This window comes from Chiloscyllium punctatum, chromosome 37 (assembly GCF_047496795.1).
Source record: "Chiloscyllium punctatum isolate Juve2018m chromosome 37, sChiPun1.3, whole genome shotgun sequence".
In the NCBI taxonomy this organism is placed as follows: domain Eukaryota; kingdom Metazoa; phylum Chordata; class Chondrichthyes; order Orectolobiformes; family Hemiscylliidae; genus Chiloscyllium; species Chiloscyllium punctatum.
In genome coordinates, this window is record NC_092775.1 from 39,770,141 (window position 1) to 39,786,368 (window position 16,228).

At 38.9% G+C, this 16,228-nt stretch overlaps 1 protein-coding gene across 1 annotated transcript in view; it reads right to left on the bottom strand.

Annotated features, from left to right (window-relative positions):
- prex1 (phosphatidylinositol-3,4,5-trisphosphate-dependent Rac exchange factor 1) overlaps window positions 1-16,228 on the bottom strand; it is a 230,505-nt gene that overhangs the window by 103,600 nt on the left and 110,677 nt on the right. Inside the window, exon 10 of the mRNA XM_072556629.1 lies at window positions 1,316-1,463. Coding sequence (XP_072412730.1) covers window positions 1,316-1,463 — 148 coding nt within the window. The remainder of the gene's footprint in view (window positions 1-1,315; window positions 1,464-16,228) is intronic.

Sequence of the window (16,228 nt, forward strand, 5' to 3'; positions counted from 1 at the left end):
ATCTGACTACACAAGGTGAAATAGGCCAAATTGAGACATCCAAGCAGAAAGCTGTTTACCTTCAACAGTTGTAATGCAAAGGACAATGCCATTAAAGTAATGAGTGAAAATCAGCTGACATTTTCATTATTGGAGGAGGAAATAAAGTACTGTATCTGAAGCAAACAGGGAAATCTGTATTCATCTACAGAAGGAGGAGTTGAAAGCTGACACTTAGACTTTCATCTCCATTCTTTTTGTGACCTTAATTCAGTTCAAGATAATGAGAAACTTCTTCAGCCAGACAGTGGTGAATCTATGGAATTTACTGCCACAGAAGGCTGTGGAGGCCAAGTCATTTAGTATATTTAAGATGAAGATAGATAGGTTCTTGAGTACCAAGGGGTCTAAGGGTTATGGGAGAAAGCGGGAGAATGGGGTTGAGAAACCTATCAGCCATGATTGAATGGCGAAGCAGACTCAACAGGCTGAATGGCCTAATTTCTACTCCTACGCCTCAGGGTCTGTGGTCTTTGGATACAGGAGCATCGAATATTGAAATGTTTAACTTACTTTAGCACAGTTGGTCACTTCACTCTTTATACAAACATTCACAATTGAAATTCAAAGCTAATTATTTCAATAGCATGAGCAATAATTTATAATTAACAGCAGAAAACATGAAAAAGTTATTCTCTGAAAAACTAATTAAGGTTTTCACAAAATCATTGCTGCTGCAGTTCTGAGCATGTCTTCCAGTCAGGCTACGAACTGAAATTCAATAGCCACAGTGATTAAGCACCAGAGATTACCCTTCATGCTTTGAATTTAATACCACTGACAAGAAACCCAACCATGCAACATGGTGCAGATATGGAGAGAAAAAAACACATCTCATGGAATACATTCAGTCAGGATACACATAAAGTTTAAGTTACTATGTAAACACAGTTTACCACAGCACAAAATTTCCCAACAATTTAAAGTTCAATATGGTATGACCTGGATAAACATACAGCTAACCAAGGTAACACGCAGTCTGTGAGTGCTGCAAAGTATTAAATAAGACCAGAAAGCATTCACTTGTTTTCATTGTGATTTTCAAAACCAAGCAATGGAAAATATCTGGCTTTGTTAAATCATGCAATTTGTATTCAGTGCCAGTTTAGACAAAAATTATTAATTGTTTTAGCTTAAATAGTAGATAGGAATGTCTTTGCAATTAGAGCCCATCAAATTATATCTGATTTGGCAAACCAAAATGAAGTCAACAGGAAATCAAGTGTATCATCTTTCAAGTTACATGAATAGGACATAAAGATTGATGCCGCCTTACTTGCCAAAAAAACACTTTGGGACAACAGACAGCTTTCTCCTCCGGTCCTTTATGAGGTTTCCTTTCTTGCTCATCATCATGTGATAGAGCTTCTCTCCCTTCTCAGAGATCATGACATATGCATCACGCTCCATGCCCAACTTCAGACCTAGAAATCAAAGGTTAGAGAACATCACACGACTGATTCACAGAACATTCTTGGCAGTGAAGTAGTTCACTCCATTGATTGTTGAAAAATGTGAAACAAATTGAGTGTTCAATTTAGATTCTTTAAACCTTTGAATACAAATGAACATTTCTTTTAAATTACAGCTTCCAGTTCCATTTTATGTAATCACTGCACGTCAACACAGATCAGAACAATCCGCCTCATCAAGCACTGATGTGAAGGCACAAGTAGATTAAATGTAGGGTAAAGTTCCCTTCACAAATTCAACATTGTGCCAGCACCTACCTCCTAAGAATAAACTGCACAATGGGAATTTAATTATGTTTCAAAGGTTTTATTGCATTCAGTGGCTTGAAACAAAATCAAGTCCAGACAGTTTCCCTTCATCATTCAGCACTCCAAGTTATGGAATACAGACATTTCCTCTGACTCAAAATAGTATCCATTATGAAGCATATGGATAATTGGCTGAAAGATAGTGCAGGTGGAAAGAGATGAGAGGAGTTAGCTTTAGTACTAAAATTCCTCATTAGGACCTGATTTATCATGAGTCACTGAGCAAGCATGGTAAGTGGAACTGAACTTCAATGTCCATAACATCAAAGTCACAACACAAAACAAATTACCCTCTCTTGGTTTGCTCCTCATGCTGAAAACCTAGGTGAACCAATACGGCTCACAAAAAGTAAGAAAATTGAGAATTAAAACTAAAAGTTGCTGGAAAACCTTAATCTGCAAGCCAAGAATGAAGTTACACTCACATAACCAGTGAGACAATAACAATGCTACAGTCCAACGCCTTCACCCACTGCTCAGGTATCCAGTCATGTTCTTGTGGAACTGTGAATACTTGTAAAACTGCATGGCTCAAAAATGGAACTGAGAGGAACAGGGCCATCCGTGTAAGCATTAGAGAAGCATAATCAGCTAAAAGAGAAAATGATACAGCCAGAGTATGGGATCTTAGGAGGGGTATCCCACAGCTTAGACAGAGGTAGGCTTTAAAAGTGGCTTAAAAGGAGGGAGAAGTAAAGAGATAGTGGGGAAATCCTTGTTCTACACAAACCAATATTGCATTGCCACGTCCTAATGGTCTGCATAATTGAACCTTGTTAAATGTAGCAGTTTGTCAACACTAGCCGAATCAACAAGCCTAAACTCTGTCAACCTGCAATTAAGTTCTTTGGACTTAGGCTGGACGAAGGTCTGCTTCAATGGAGGAAAAGTGAGTATTTCCCACCAAGCATAAAAAAACTCTTACCAATTTCTCAGAAACATGAATCAGTGAAAGTTAGCAAGTAAGTGATAAGTTTTAAATGTGTCAGGCATTCACCTGCTTGAAAAAATAAGCAAAACTATTAGAAATCTAACCGGATAGATATGAGTTCATCGCATAGTCTCTGGACCCGACATCAAGAGCCTCAGGTAATGCTCTGGACACCCAGGTTCGAATCCCACCACATTAGACAGAAGAATCGGATTTTTAAAATAATCTGCACTTGGAAGTCTAATGGTAACAAGGCAACCATTGTTTTCTAGGAGAAAGTGAGGACTGCAGATGCTGGAGATCAGAGCTGAAAATGTGTTGCTGGAAAAGCGCAGCAGGTCAGGCAGCATCCAAGGAGCAGGAGAATCGATGTTTCAGGCATAAGCTTATGCTGCGCTTTTCCAGCAACACATTTTTCAGCTCTCAACCATTGTTGACTTTCAGAAGACCGCCAATGTATTCACTAATGTCCTTTAGGAAAGGAAGTTTGCTGCCCTTACCCTTCTTGGGCTCACATGTGACATATGGTAATGTAGGTCACTCCTAACTGCCTTTTGAAGTAGCTTTGCAAGCCATTCAGTTACATCAAAACTTCTAAAATGTCTCAAAAAAAGGAATGAATCACCTGGCAGTGACCCAGCCATTAAAATCTAAATGGCCAACTCAGCCCTGTTGACTCTGGGAAGACCTCCTTATCCAATCTCACCTTATAACATACCAGACACTATCATCACTATCTCCAGGTATGCCCTGTCCCACCAGCAGGACAAACTCAGCAGAGGTAGTGGCACAGTGGTATGCAGGGAAGGAGTTTAGAATCACAGTATTGTTACGGTGTGGATGGAGTTCATTCAGCCCATCATATCTAGACTGGCTCTCTGAGCAATTTAGCTCAGTTTCACTCTCCTGCTGTTTCCCACTTATTTATATAGACTCAATCATTCAATGCCTTCTTGTATGCCTCAAATGACCCTGTCTCCACCAAAATTCTAGGCAGTGCATTCCTGACACTAATTACTTGCTGTGCAAAAAAGATCTCTTTTCTCAACATGCATTTATTTCTTTTACAAAATATTTTAAATTTGCAATCATTTACCAGCAGTTGCAGTTCTTCCCTATCCACCCTGTCCAGACCTCAAGATTTTGAAAACATCTATCAGATCCCCTGGTAGTTTTCTCCTCTCCTAGAAGAATAACCCAACTTCTCCAAATTTTCTCATCTCTGAGACCATTCTTGCAAACCCTTTTTGTACACTATCTATTGTATCACATCCTTCTTATAGTGTGGCACTGAGGCCAGTACACAATGCTCCGGCTCAGCTCAGCCTTTTTTTAGGTAACCAAACATTTGTCCATGCTAATTAACAATCCCCAACACTATGGGATCTTATGTGTAGTGAAGTACAGACTGCCATTTGAAAGTCCAAATATATTGTACTACCAGTTCCTCTTTATGTATTCTGCTTGTTACTTCTTCAAAGATCTATAATAAATTTATTAGATATCATTTTACCTTCATGAAACCAGGCTGACCCTATTTGAATATCTTATGTATTTCTAAACGCCCTGCTGCTATGCTGAAACTACTATACTTTGCTAAAGTTCCTTTTTAATAGACTCCCAACACTTTTTCAATTACAGATGTTAAGCTAACTGACCCATACTTTATGTTTATTGTCTCCCTTCCTTTTTGATAAGTGTTCCATTTGCAGTTTTCTAATCCTTTGGAATTTTTCCATAATCTAGGGTGGATTGGAAGATTATGACCAGTGCATCCACTATTTCTGTGGTGACTTACGTTTAACTTCAGCTGCTACCTGTCTGAGCACACCAGCAACATGTCAGTGTCCTTTTGAATCTACACTGTCCTCCTAACAATATTCAAGTTTGGTAGTCCACAAAATTTGAAATTATCCCCTGCCAACCACTGATATATATCAGGAAATGCAATGGTCTTAATACCTAACCTTAGGGAACTCCACTTCAAGATGGGACTCCTGGCTTTTCACATTGTGGTTCGCCTGAAGGAATTGAACTGGCTACAAAATTGGTCAGATGACCTTCCAACGTGCCACATCACACAGACTGAAAACACAGAATCCTGTTGTTCCCTAGCCCCACCCACACCCCCACACAATGTACTTTGGGTGTCAACTGTACAGCCTTCATAATATGGTAGCTGCAGTGCACCTTAAATATAAAGTGTTGCTGAAATCATAAGTCTCAGTATTTGATTGGTACAATAAATGGAGATTCAGAAAATACCAGCATCTGAGCAAGACATGCACAAGGAAAACCATTCCCAAGTAATCGACTGCAATGTGATCAATTTAGTATGAAAGATCAAAGCAAAAGGGAACTAATTACAATGAAGTGAACTTTAGACAGTATTCCACTGTTTTCATTTTCTTGACAATAGCAGACCCTTATAAATGCACAAACCTTGTGGCTGAACTCACTTGCTTCGATGGGGTCTGTAGTAGAAATAATATGTTACATTAATTTTCTGGAAATGCATGGAGTTCAGTGGTTTCAGCGATGGATATAAATGTGTACACTAGGTACACTATGTTATAAAGTTACAAGTTGCAGCCACAGTCAATGAAGCTGGAATTTATTACAGCGGATGTTTATTTATGAACCAAGAGTCTTGAAAAGATTAACTCATTTCTCTTCTTGTCAACACAGTTCATGTGGAGAGGATACAGAACACATTTTTAATTGATTCTTTTAACACCAGGTACCTTAATTTGCTTGAAAACATAACAGACAGCGAGAGCATTGCTGGGGTGCCAATTTAGAATTATGTATGTAGTTTTTGTAAATCTCATGGACTTGATCATTTTCCTTTCACGACATTAGAATAATTACATTTTGTATTTGGCACCCAATTTTCAATCTCAGTGCAACAAAATCAGTTGCAGGATGGGATTTGTAATTCATAAGAAATAGGTACAAGGTAATTCTAAATGGGACACAGAACAGTTTAGCACACGAACAAACCCTTCAGGTCACCATGTCTGTATGGACCACAATGCCATTCTAAACCAATCCCATCTGCTTGTACATGATACATATCTCTTTCCTATCTGTTCATGTGTCTATCTAAATGCCTCATGCTATTGTTTCTGCTTCTACCACTTTCTCTGGCAATATTTTCCAGGCACCTACCACCCTCTGTGTAAAGAACTTGTCTTGCACATTTCCTTTAAACTTGCCCCCTCTCACCTTAAACCAATGTATTTGACATTTCCACCCTGAATACCCATGCCTCTCAGAATTTTATAAACTTCTATCAGGTTGCCCCTTAACCTCCAATACTCTAGCGAATACAATCCAAGTTTATCCAATCTCTCCTTATAGTTAACATACTCCAATGAAAGTAACATCTTGGTAAAACTCTACACCCTCTCCTTCCTATAGTGTGGCAACAAGAACTGCACACAATATTCCAATGTGGCCTAACTAAAGTGTTATTCAGCTACAACACAACTCGTCAACTTTCATACTGAATTCTCTGACCAATGACGATAAGCATGCCCTCTGCCTTCTTGACCATCTTACATACTTGTGTTGCCAATTTCAGAAAGTTATGGACTTGCACCCCAAGATCCCACTTTAGATGCATGCTCCTCAAGGTCAGCTATTTACAGTTTCATTTCCTCTTGTACCTGACCTCCCAAAATGTATCACCTCACGCTTGTATGAATTAAACTCCACCTGATTTTTCTCTGCCCAACATTCCACCTGATCTACATTCTGCTACCTACTTTGATAACACCACCAATTTTCATGTGGTATGGACATTTCCATTTTATTCATTAAAAATTCTAATTTTATACAGATAAGTTTTTCATCAAGAGCAAAAAGAAATCATCTTCCACAGCCTAACCTTGACACCTAAATGTCAACATCATCTTACAATGAATTCATAGGAATACTGATTCAAATCTTCAGTAACTTCTTTTGTTGCATTTCGAGCAAGACAACAATTTGACCAGTTTTTCCTTGCTCTAAGGCTACTCTTGTTTAGGATGCTTAAGCTCTCAACCCAGGCTAGAGTGGACATAACATTAAGGTGCTAAATTCTACTTTGACCACTGACTACAAACAAATTTGCCAGATTAGATCTTCAGTTCTCAATTATACTGAAGAATGATTCAGTGGAGGAAAACAGCGGTGTAGTGCTTCTGTCACTGACAGAGTTGTTCAGAAACTCAGTATATGGGTTCAAGTCCCACGTTGGCAGAAGGTAAAATGTGAATTCTATAAAAGATGATCGAATGTTAAATGTAACAAGACGTTTTTGCAAGAAGCTGCTGTTCTGATTGGAAACCCATTTTTTTCCTGCAGGTGCAAATGCCTGCATTGATTCACTCCATAAACATATGTGTTTCTCCCAATGCATTTATGTCAGACTCAAATAATTTGTCTTACAAATTTAATAACCGAGAACTTTATGTTCATCAATACCTGTTGATTGTTGTTAAAAATCCATTTCACGAAGAAAATCTGCTATCCTTACCGGGAATGGCCTACATATGACTCCAGACCTTCAGCAATTTTGTTAATTCTCTGAACTGCCCACTAGATGATTAGGAATGTGCAATAAATACTGACTGAATCAGTGATGCCCACATCCCATGAATGAATATAAAGAAATGTGTAATGATACCTGGACCACAAGAACAAATTTGCAAATTGCATTCAATTCCAAATGTCATTGTTTGGAACAGATTCTTTGACATGGGCCAGCAGACCATATGCAATCTACTTAAAATTGTCACTGAAGATAGTTGCAACAGTCAAAACAAAATCATTAACAGACTTCCTAACAAAAGACTATGGCCAAATATCTATTTAAACAGTATACATATGCAGTGCTTGCCAATGCTAACACCCTCTGCTCAAGTCACTTGCTTTTTGTTAGTAAAGTTTTGAGAGGCCTTTGAAGGTAAAATACAACCAATATCTCTTACTACTACAACTTGAGGTTTTGAATAGATACAAAAGGAATGCCATCAGATTGGTCAAACATGCAATCACAACTTTAAGTAAACAACCACAAATATTGAAGCCAGTCCAACAAATACAAGTTCTTCAAAAATTAAAGCAAACTTGTAGAATGTAATACAATTGGGGAAAACATGCCAGTAAGTTACTGTTATTTAGTTATCGTCTAATAATTTCAGAAAATAAATGATCCCTTGTGGAGACTAGCAAAAAATTAGCACATTGTAAGAAATCTGATAGATTGAATAACAAAGGGATACTAGATGAAATTCAGTGTTGCTAATAGGATTACATGAAAAATTACATGCATTCAGCGGATAGAATGTAGGAACATGGAACAACCTTAAACCACTGTACCTTTGCACAGTACTTGAGAGTTCTCAGCTATTAAATTTGAAACAAAAATTACTTGAGTAAGAAAGAAATACATCAGGAGAAATACCTAAGTGAACAAAGTGAATCAACACAGGCATTTGCAGCTGCAGGAAAAAAACAGGTTTCCAGGCACGGTGGTTAGCACTGCTGCCTCACAGCGTCAGAGACCTGGGTTCAGTTCCCGCCTCAGGCGACTGACTGTGTGGAGTTTGCACGTTCTCCCCGTGTCTGCGTGGGTTTCCTCCGGGTGCTCCGGTTTCCTCCCACAGTCCAAAAGATGTGCAGGGTCAGGTGAATTGGTAATGCTGAATTGCCCGTAGTGTTAGGTAAGGAGTAAATGTAGGGGAATGGGTGGGCTGCGCTTCGGCGGGTCGGTGTGGACTTGTTGGGCCGAAGGGCCTGTTTCCACACTGTAAATCTAATCTAATCTAATCTAAAACAACTCTTTGCAAAAATGTCTTGTTACATTTAACAAACTTTACCTTTAGTCATCTCTCATATGTCTACGAGTGGGACTCAGAAACAGTCCTCACCACCAAAAAGAGTGAGAGAGAGGAGGGACCTGTTCTTCTGAAACAGTGCAAGAGACAGCAGAGGCAACAGTTTCATAAACAGCACAAAACAGAACCGGGACAGCAGCTTCTGAAACAACAGGAGAGAGTGGGGACAGTAGTATCATAAAAATAGTCGACCTGTGGGAGAACGGCAGCATTGGCAAGAGGTAGAAACTGGTGACAGCGCAACCCTTTTAACCTGTTTCTACTTATCAGAATGCAAGTGTGATATGGCGGGAAAGCGATCAGGTAATTGGTGGGCATTTCTTTCTGGAAGAAAATGAGGACTGCAGTTGCTGGAGATCAGAGCTGAAAATGTGTTGCTGGAAAAGCGTAGCAGGTCAGGCAGCATCCAAAGAGCAGGAGAATCGACGTTTCGGGAAATCATCTTCAGTTCTTTGAGCATTACAGCAAGCACCCGACGCCTGAAGAAAGAATGCCTCATCTTCTGCCTTGAGACCCTCCAACCACACAACATCAATATCAATTTCACCAGTTTCCTCATCTCCCCTCCCTCCACCTTACCCCAGACCCAACACTCCAACTCAGCACCGCCCTCTTGAAATGTCCTACCTGTCCATTTTCCTTCCCACCCATCTGCTCCACCCTATCACTATCACTGCCCCTCCATCTTCATCTACGTAACACCTTCCAAGCTACCTTCTACTCACCTCCCCCCCCGCCACCCTATTTATCTCCCAGCCCCCTTGGGCACCCTGCCTCCCACCACATTTCTGATGAAGAGATTCTGCCAGAAATGTAGACTCTCCCTCTCCTTGGATGCTACCTGACCTGCTGTGTTTTTCCAACACTACACTTTTTGACACATTATACCAAGCAGAATTGATAATGGAGAACTGGTAGCTATAGTATATTTTGATTTCCAAAAAAAGCATTCAATAATGGGCTATGCAAACTATTTCTTTTCAGAATATAGGAACTCATGGTACAGGTGTAAAGTATTGGCATGGATTGAGGCTAATGTTAACATACAAAACAGAGTCAGAATGAATGGGTTTCTTTTCAGGTTAGAAAAAGGTAACCAGTGGAGTGCTACATAGATCAGCCTAGGGCCTTAATTGTTTACTATCTACGTTAACGACTTGGGTTGGGGGGGTGGGGTGCAGAGTGTAATGTATTTTTGTCTCATCAGCAAATTTGAATACATCAGTGGACATAATGGAACAAGGACATGAGGAATCTGCAAGGAGATAGAGATAAGTTGAGTGAGTGGGCAGACACACAACATATGTTCTTTAATGTCGCAAAGCGTAACGTCATGCACTTTGGTCGGAAGAATCAGAAGGCATTATAATTTAAAATGGCGAGAGGCTTCCAAAGAGTGTAGCACAAAGGATCTGAAACACAAAAACCTAAGATCCAGGTGCAGCAAGTAATTAAGAACACAAATGGAATGTTGGCATTTATTGCTAGGGCATTGGAATTTAGAATAGCGAAGTTTTATTGCAACTGTACACGGTGGTGGTGAGACCACATCTGGAGTATTGTGTACCGTTTTGGTCTCCATATTTGAGAAAAGTTGTACTGTCACTGGAGGCAATTCAAAAAAAGAGATTCACCAGGTTGATTCATCTAATGAAGGGGTTGACTTATCAAAAATGGTAGAAGAGTTCAGACCCTTATTCATTAGAATTTACAAGAATGAGGTTTTATAATGTTGATGAGGGAGTTTGACAGGGTCGTGTTGAGACAATGCTTTCGCCAGTAGGTGAATCTTGATAAGCAGACTGTTATTTGAAATGGTGATGCAAAGGAATTTCTTCACCCAGAAGATAGTGAATGTCTGGAATTGTCTACCCCAGGGAAATATGGAGGCTAGATCACTGAATGTATTTATAATGGAAGTGGATAGTTTTTTGAAATATCACGCAATTGAGGGCTGTGATGAGCTGGCACAAAAGAAGATTTGATGCCTTAGAGAGGTCACCCGTGATCTTGTTAAACAGTGGAGCAGGCTTGAGGAGCCAAATGGCCTACTCCTGCTCCAATTTCTTACGTTGCACAACCACTGAAACTTGGCACCTTTCTTAAAAATGTTGTGTAAGTGCAAGTTACTGTTGGCGCACTTGTAGAAACATGCTGCATGAGTTTATTCAATGAATACACCAATAACTGATGTAATTGCAGGGCTGATTCCAGATGGACTGCATTAACCTTCAAAACACACACACACACACACACATCATACAGTTCATTAGCACACCTATAATAATGGCTTCATTTTAAATGGTTGCAGATGCAAAAAGAAAAAAAAAATTCAACATAATTTTCAAAATAAACTAAGTTTAGTATTTTACTCAGACAAGAACCTGCTTCAAGATCTCAATGACTATTGGTTGCACAGCTGATAAATCAGGACCATACAGCATTTTTAGCCACACACAAATGCAGCATTTTATCCGATCTTTGCTTCCTAGCTAACCTTTGAGTGTGCAGTTTCCCAATGCAAAATGATCCCAGGTGGGAACAGAACTTCAAACACTTGATTTTTATTTGCTGGATAATATTTCCAACCTGAAACCATTTTAGGTTGGAAGGCCAAATTTTGATCTCATCAAAACACATATGGTCCAGTTTCCATTAAGAATTTAATTGATTAACTCTGGCAATTTGTGCAATAGTCTTCTAAATTCTCACTGTTCAAGAACATTTGTGATTTGCAAACACCGGAGGAAAATGAACAGTCTATATTATATATGCATTGAAATCTCCAGATGTTTTCAATCATTTTTACAGACCTCCAGTCCATTAGCTTTCATTTGATTGGTTCCTCTCTTCAGCGTTCTCACATTATTTGTTTAAATATACAATATTAAACCATACTGTATCCTTAAAAATGCAAAGCAAATGGGAGGCCAGATTTTATAGGTTCTGACAGAACTTCCCTGGTGTCGTATACATAGTTAAATGTGAAGCTGCTGTTTTCCAAAACTGTTGTCAGAAATGACATGCAAGTGGCACTCTTATTGACAGACACTTCAGTTTAACATTCAGTAAATGAAATTTTACACAATGAGCTATTCTGAAACTGTATTCGATGCAAAAACCCTCTGAGTATCTACTAAGCTACTTTTGGTTCCTCAATCTCCCCCACTCAATTTATCATTAAACCAAAACCATTTTTTAAAAATCTGGTCTTTTATCACTGCACTGTGTATAAATCTGTTGCATACATAACAGTGGTCATACTTCAAGAAGCAATTGTTAAGTAATTTCGGACATCTGATTGTTATGAAATGTACAATTTAAACAGGTTTGTTCTTTCTAGAATTTAACCAGAATAAAAATAAAATAGAAAAGAGAACTGTAACTAATAAATCGCTGAGAAAACAAGAAACATTCCCACATCTAAAGGAGATACAGCAAAAGCTCGGGTATTTGGAGCACGTGGAGAAACTCATTAAAAAAATTAAGTTGCTATAGTCTTACCAGACCATAGGGCTGCTCTCTCTCTCTCTCTCTCTCACATTAGAGAGAGATGACGGGTGGTGGTTTAACCTGAGGGTCACCATGCTTCAAGCGAGGGGAGAGGTTGAGAAGAAGAATCCTTCATGGTAACCTCAGCTGGTGAGGTTGGCGTCAATCTGCACTGCAAACCCCAGCTGCCCAGCCATATTTAAACAATCAAAAGGCAAATCTAGGGTCACTAAGAGAATAATGAATTCGAGTGCATGAAAGATTACGGACAAGCAAAAACAAATTAGGAAGGCTGATGTTATCTGCAAGTTTTCTGTCAAATACTAACTGTAAATGATTTTTATAAACAAAGCAGTGACAGACAGATGGAAACTGTAAGATGGCTTCTTCCTACAGAGGTTGTAAGAACAGTGTTGACAATACATCGAAAATAATTTTACAAGAGTGTCTTTGTCGGTGGGAGTGTAATAACATGAGAAGGAGCAACTTAAAACAAAACATTTGCACTTGTATGGCATCTTTCACAATCACAGAATGTCCCTAAGCATTTCACAGCAATGAAGTACTTTTGAAGCAGGCACCAGTACAAAGCCACAAAGTCTCGGTCAATTTGTTTACATTGCCTGATAAAAAGCCAGAAGACAAATGAGCGGGGAATTGGTGTTCTGTGGTATTAATATGGGGACAGCTCTTGACTGGGAAGTTGTACTAAATAAATTGGTAAAAGTCAAAAATGGAAAATGCACTAGCTCTTGCTGACACGCATCCTGGGATCCTGAAGCAGAGAGGAAAAGAGCAGAGGCTCTGACAACACTCTACAAATCATTTAAAATCTTTCAAGTTCCTTTTAAATACTCTGGGCATATTTGAAATTTGAAGGTCTGTTCAGAAACTCTTCTGATGATTTAAAAAAAAGGATAAACGACTTTAAAATAGACTAGTCCCTAACATTGTGAGTTTGAAAGGTCCAATTTGTCTGACTGGGAAAGACACTAGTTCATTAATACAACCAAAATTGGTTTTGAAAGGACAAAGGGCATCTGAATAACTACCCACTTTTAAGAAAATTCTTCTGTCAGCCAGAAAAATGGACAACTGCAACCATTGATCGTGCTGTTGCTGATATGTTTCCCACCACGGCCTTCCAACTCCCAGTTTCTAATGCAATCCCATAGCTGTTCTACAGTAACATGAACCTTTCCTATGCACAAACTAGCAGTAATTCTTTTAATACATTCATAATCTTGACATGGCTGGGAATCCAATTCGTTACAACAATCTCTACTCCACCAATTGACAACCATTCTTCAAAACCAAGAGCTACGCCCTGATTACATTTGGAGATTTTATGGAATATCCAAGATTCATATGATTATATTATCACCAATATCCTGCCACTGTAATTTAAAAGGCAGGACATTATCAATGAACAATATCACTGTTCTCCAACAGGTGTGACTTGTACTAACGTGCAATAGTTTTATGATTGTGAAAATGCAAATCCTGCAAAACAGATTTGTGATGCAAATGTGGCCAAATATGGACCAGCACTGCTTTCTATCAAAATGGTTCCAATGATGAAATGAAAGCATTTCCAAAGTTATAATGCACAGGTTCAAGGAACAGCATCTCATCTCCTACTCAATCATCAAAATAATTTACCTGGTTAGAGAACCTCGAAACATAAAAAACACATTTTAAAGTTGTAACTTGAAGCGATTTAACTGCTTGAGAAAAACATCAATTTCAACAAAGGAATTTTAACGAAAGAGATTTGAAAAGATATACAGATCCAAGCCTCAATCGAAATCTAAATTAGGGTTAATGTGCACACCTACATGGATTGTGGTCAATAAGATTGGTGAATTACTGCTTCAGATTGTCGAACTGAAATATGATATTGTGACCCTCAGATACTGGTTTCAAAGTAAGGGCAGGACTGAGTGTTCTCGGGATACATGGTGTGAAGGAAAGTTAGGAAAAGAAAGAAAAGAGTAGACAGGATTATTGACGATGGACAGGATTGCAGTGTTGGAAAAAAAGAGGATGTTCCACCTGGATTGAACATAAAATATATTGAGCTGGAACTAAGGAACAAAAAAGGTGCAATTACATTTTTCGGTGTTGTCTATATGCTGCCAATAAGTAATTGAAAGGTAATTCCAGAGAGGTACAAAAATGATATGGTAGTTATAATGGACAATTCTAATTATCCAAATATATACTTCAAAATCTGCCATGTGAAGGGATCTGAGAGGCAACAATTCTTAGAATATATTCAGGAAAAATCTCTACAGCAGTATGTTTCCATTCAAACAAAAAAAAAAGGTTTTCTGGGCCTGATTCTTGAAAATGAAATGCTACTTGGTCGACCTGGGCAAGTAGCAGCAGTAGAGAATTTAAGAGTCAAATGGTCAGGACATCAAAAGCTACTCACGGATGAAGAACAATCCACAGTAAAAGTAATAAACAAATAGTAAGAATGCATTTGGGATGAATAAATTGGAGTTAAAGATTGGCAGGAGAAACAGTTGTTGAACAATGTGCTACATTTAAAGAAAAGGTACTTAAAGAAGAGTCAAGGTTTAGCAAATAAAGCCAAAGCTTCTTGGACAACAAAAAGATTTTAAATAAGTGTGCTAATTGTAGTTACCAGGTAGAAAATACAATTGTGAATCAGACTGAATGCAGGACGCACAGAGGGTAGATGAAAAATCAAAGTGAAGCAAAGAGGGGATGTGACAAAAGGGTGTTAGCCAGTATAAAAGGGAATCCAAAGTCATCTTAGACAACAACAGTAGAAGGGTCATAAAAGGAGCAATTTGAAGAACAATAATAAGAGACCAAAATCAGAATTTGCACATGGAAGAACACAGCATAGCTGAGGGATGAAATTAATACTTTCCATTTGTCATCCCCAAGGAAGATGATGCTACCTAGGCCATGGAGAAGGGGAAGTAATTTAAACACTAGCGGGATCAAAGTTGACACAAAGGAGGAAATGGATAAGACCGAAAGAGATGCTGAGGAAGCGAGAGTGTGTCCCAGAGGAGTGAATAATTGCAAACATTACATACTTGTTTAAAACAAATTGTGCAAAGATAAGTTCAGAAACTATTGGCATGTCAGTTTAACCCCAATTAAAAAGCAAAATACTGCAGATACTAGAAATTTGAAATCAAAACAAAGTGCTGTAAAAATGTAGTAGGTCTGCCAGCACATAGGGAGAGAGAAACAGTTTTGACCCTTTGGTTTTGGAAGGATTTTTTAAAATTCCTTGTGGAATGTGGGCTTTATTGGTTGGGCCAGCATATATTGACTATCTGTTGCTTTTGAAAGTGTGGTGCTGAGCTGCCTTCTTGAACCACTGCACTCCACTTGCTGTAGGGAAACCCATAGTGTTACTCGGGAGGGATTCCAAAAATCTGACCCAATATCAGTGAAGGAACGGTGAAATAGTTCCATACCAGGATGGCGAGTGGCTTGGAAGGGACCTTGCAGGTGGTGGTGTTCTTCTGTACCTGCTGCCCTTGTTTTCGAATTGGTGGTGGTCATGTATTTGGAAGGTGCTTTCTAAGGAGCTTTGGTAAATTTTGCTGTGCATCTTGTAGTTGGCACACACTGCTGCTACAGATCAAATTTAATAATCACTTGGGAAAATGTGGGTAAGCTAAGAAATTCATGCTAGCTTTAAGACAAATCATGCTTATCAAACTTGAAAGAGTTTTTGAAGAGCTGGCTGAGAACTGATGAAGGCAACACAAATGGTGTGTTGTCTTAAAGGTGTTTGATATAGTGCCACGCAACAGACTTGCGGGGAATGCTTTAGTGCATTGAATATAAAAGGGGCAATAGCAACATGGATAGGGAATGTTTTGAGGGATTGGAAACAGAGTAATGGTTTATAGGTATTTTTCAGGCTGGGGGAAGGGGGCGTTGTAGTGTAGTTCCTCAGGGGTCAGTGTGAGGGTCGTTAACTTTCCTGACAGATAGTAATGACCAGAATTCTGTATCAGATCATTAATACACTTGGATGATACAGAACTTAGAAGCATTGTGAGGAGTATAGTACAGAATTTTTGCATGGATTGGGTTGG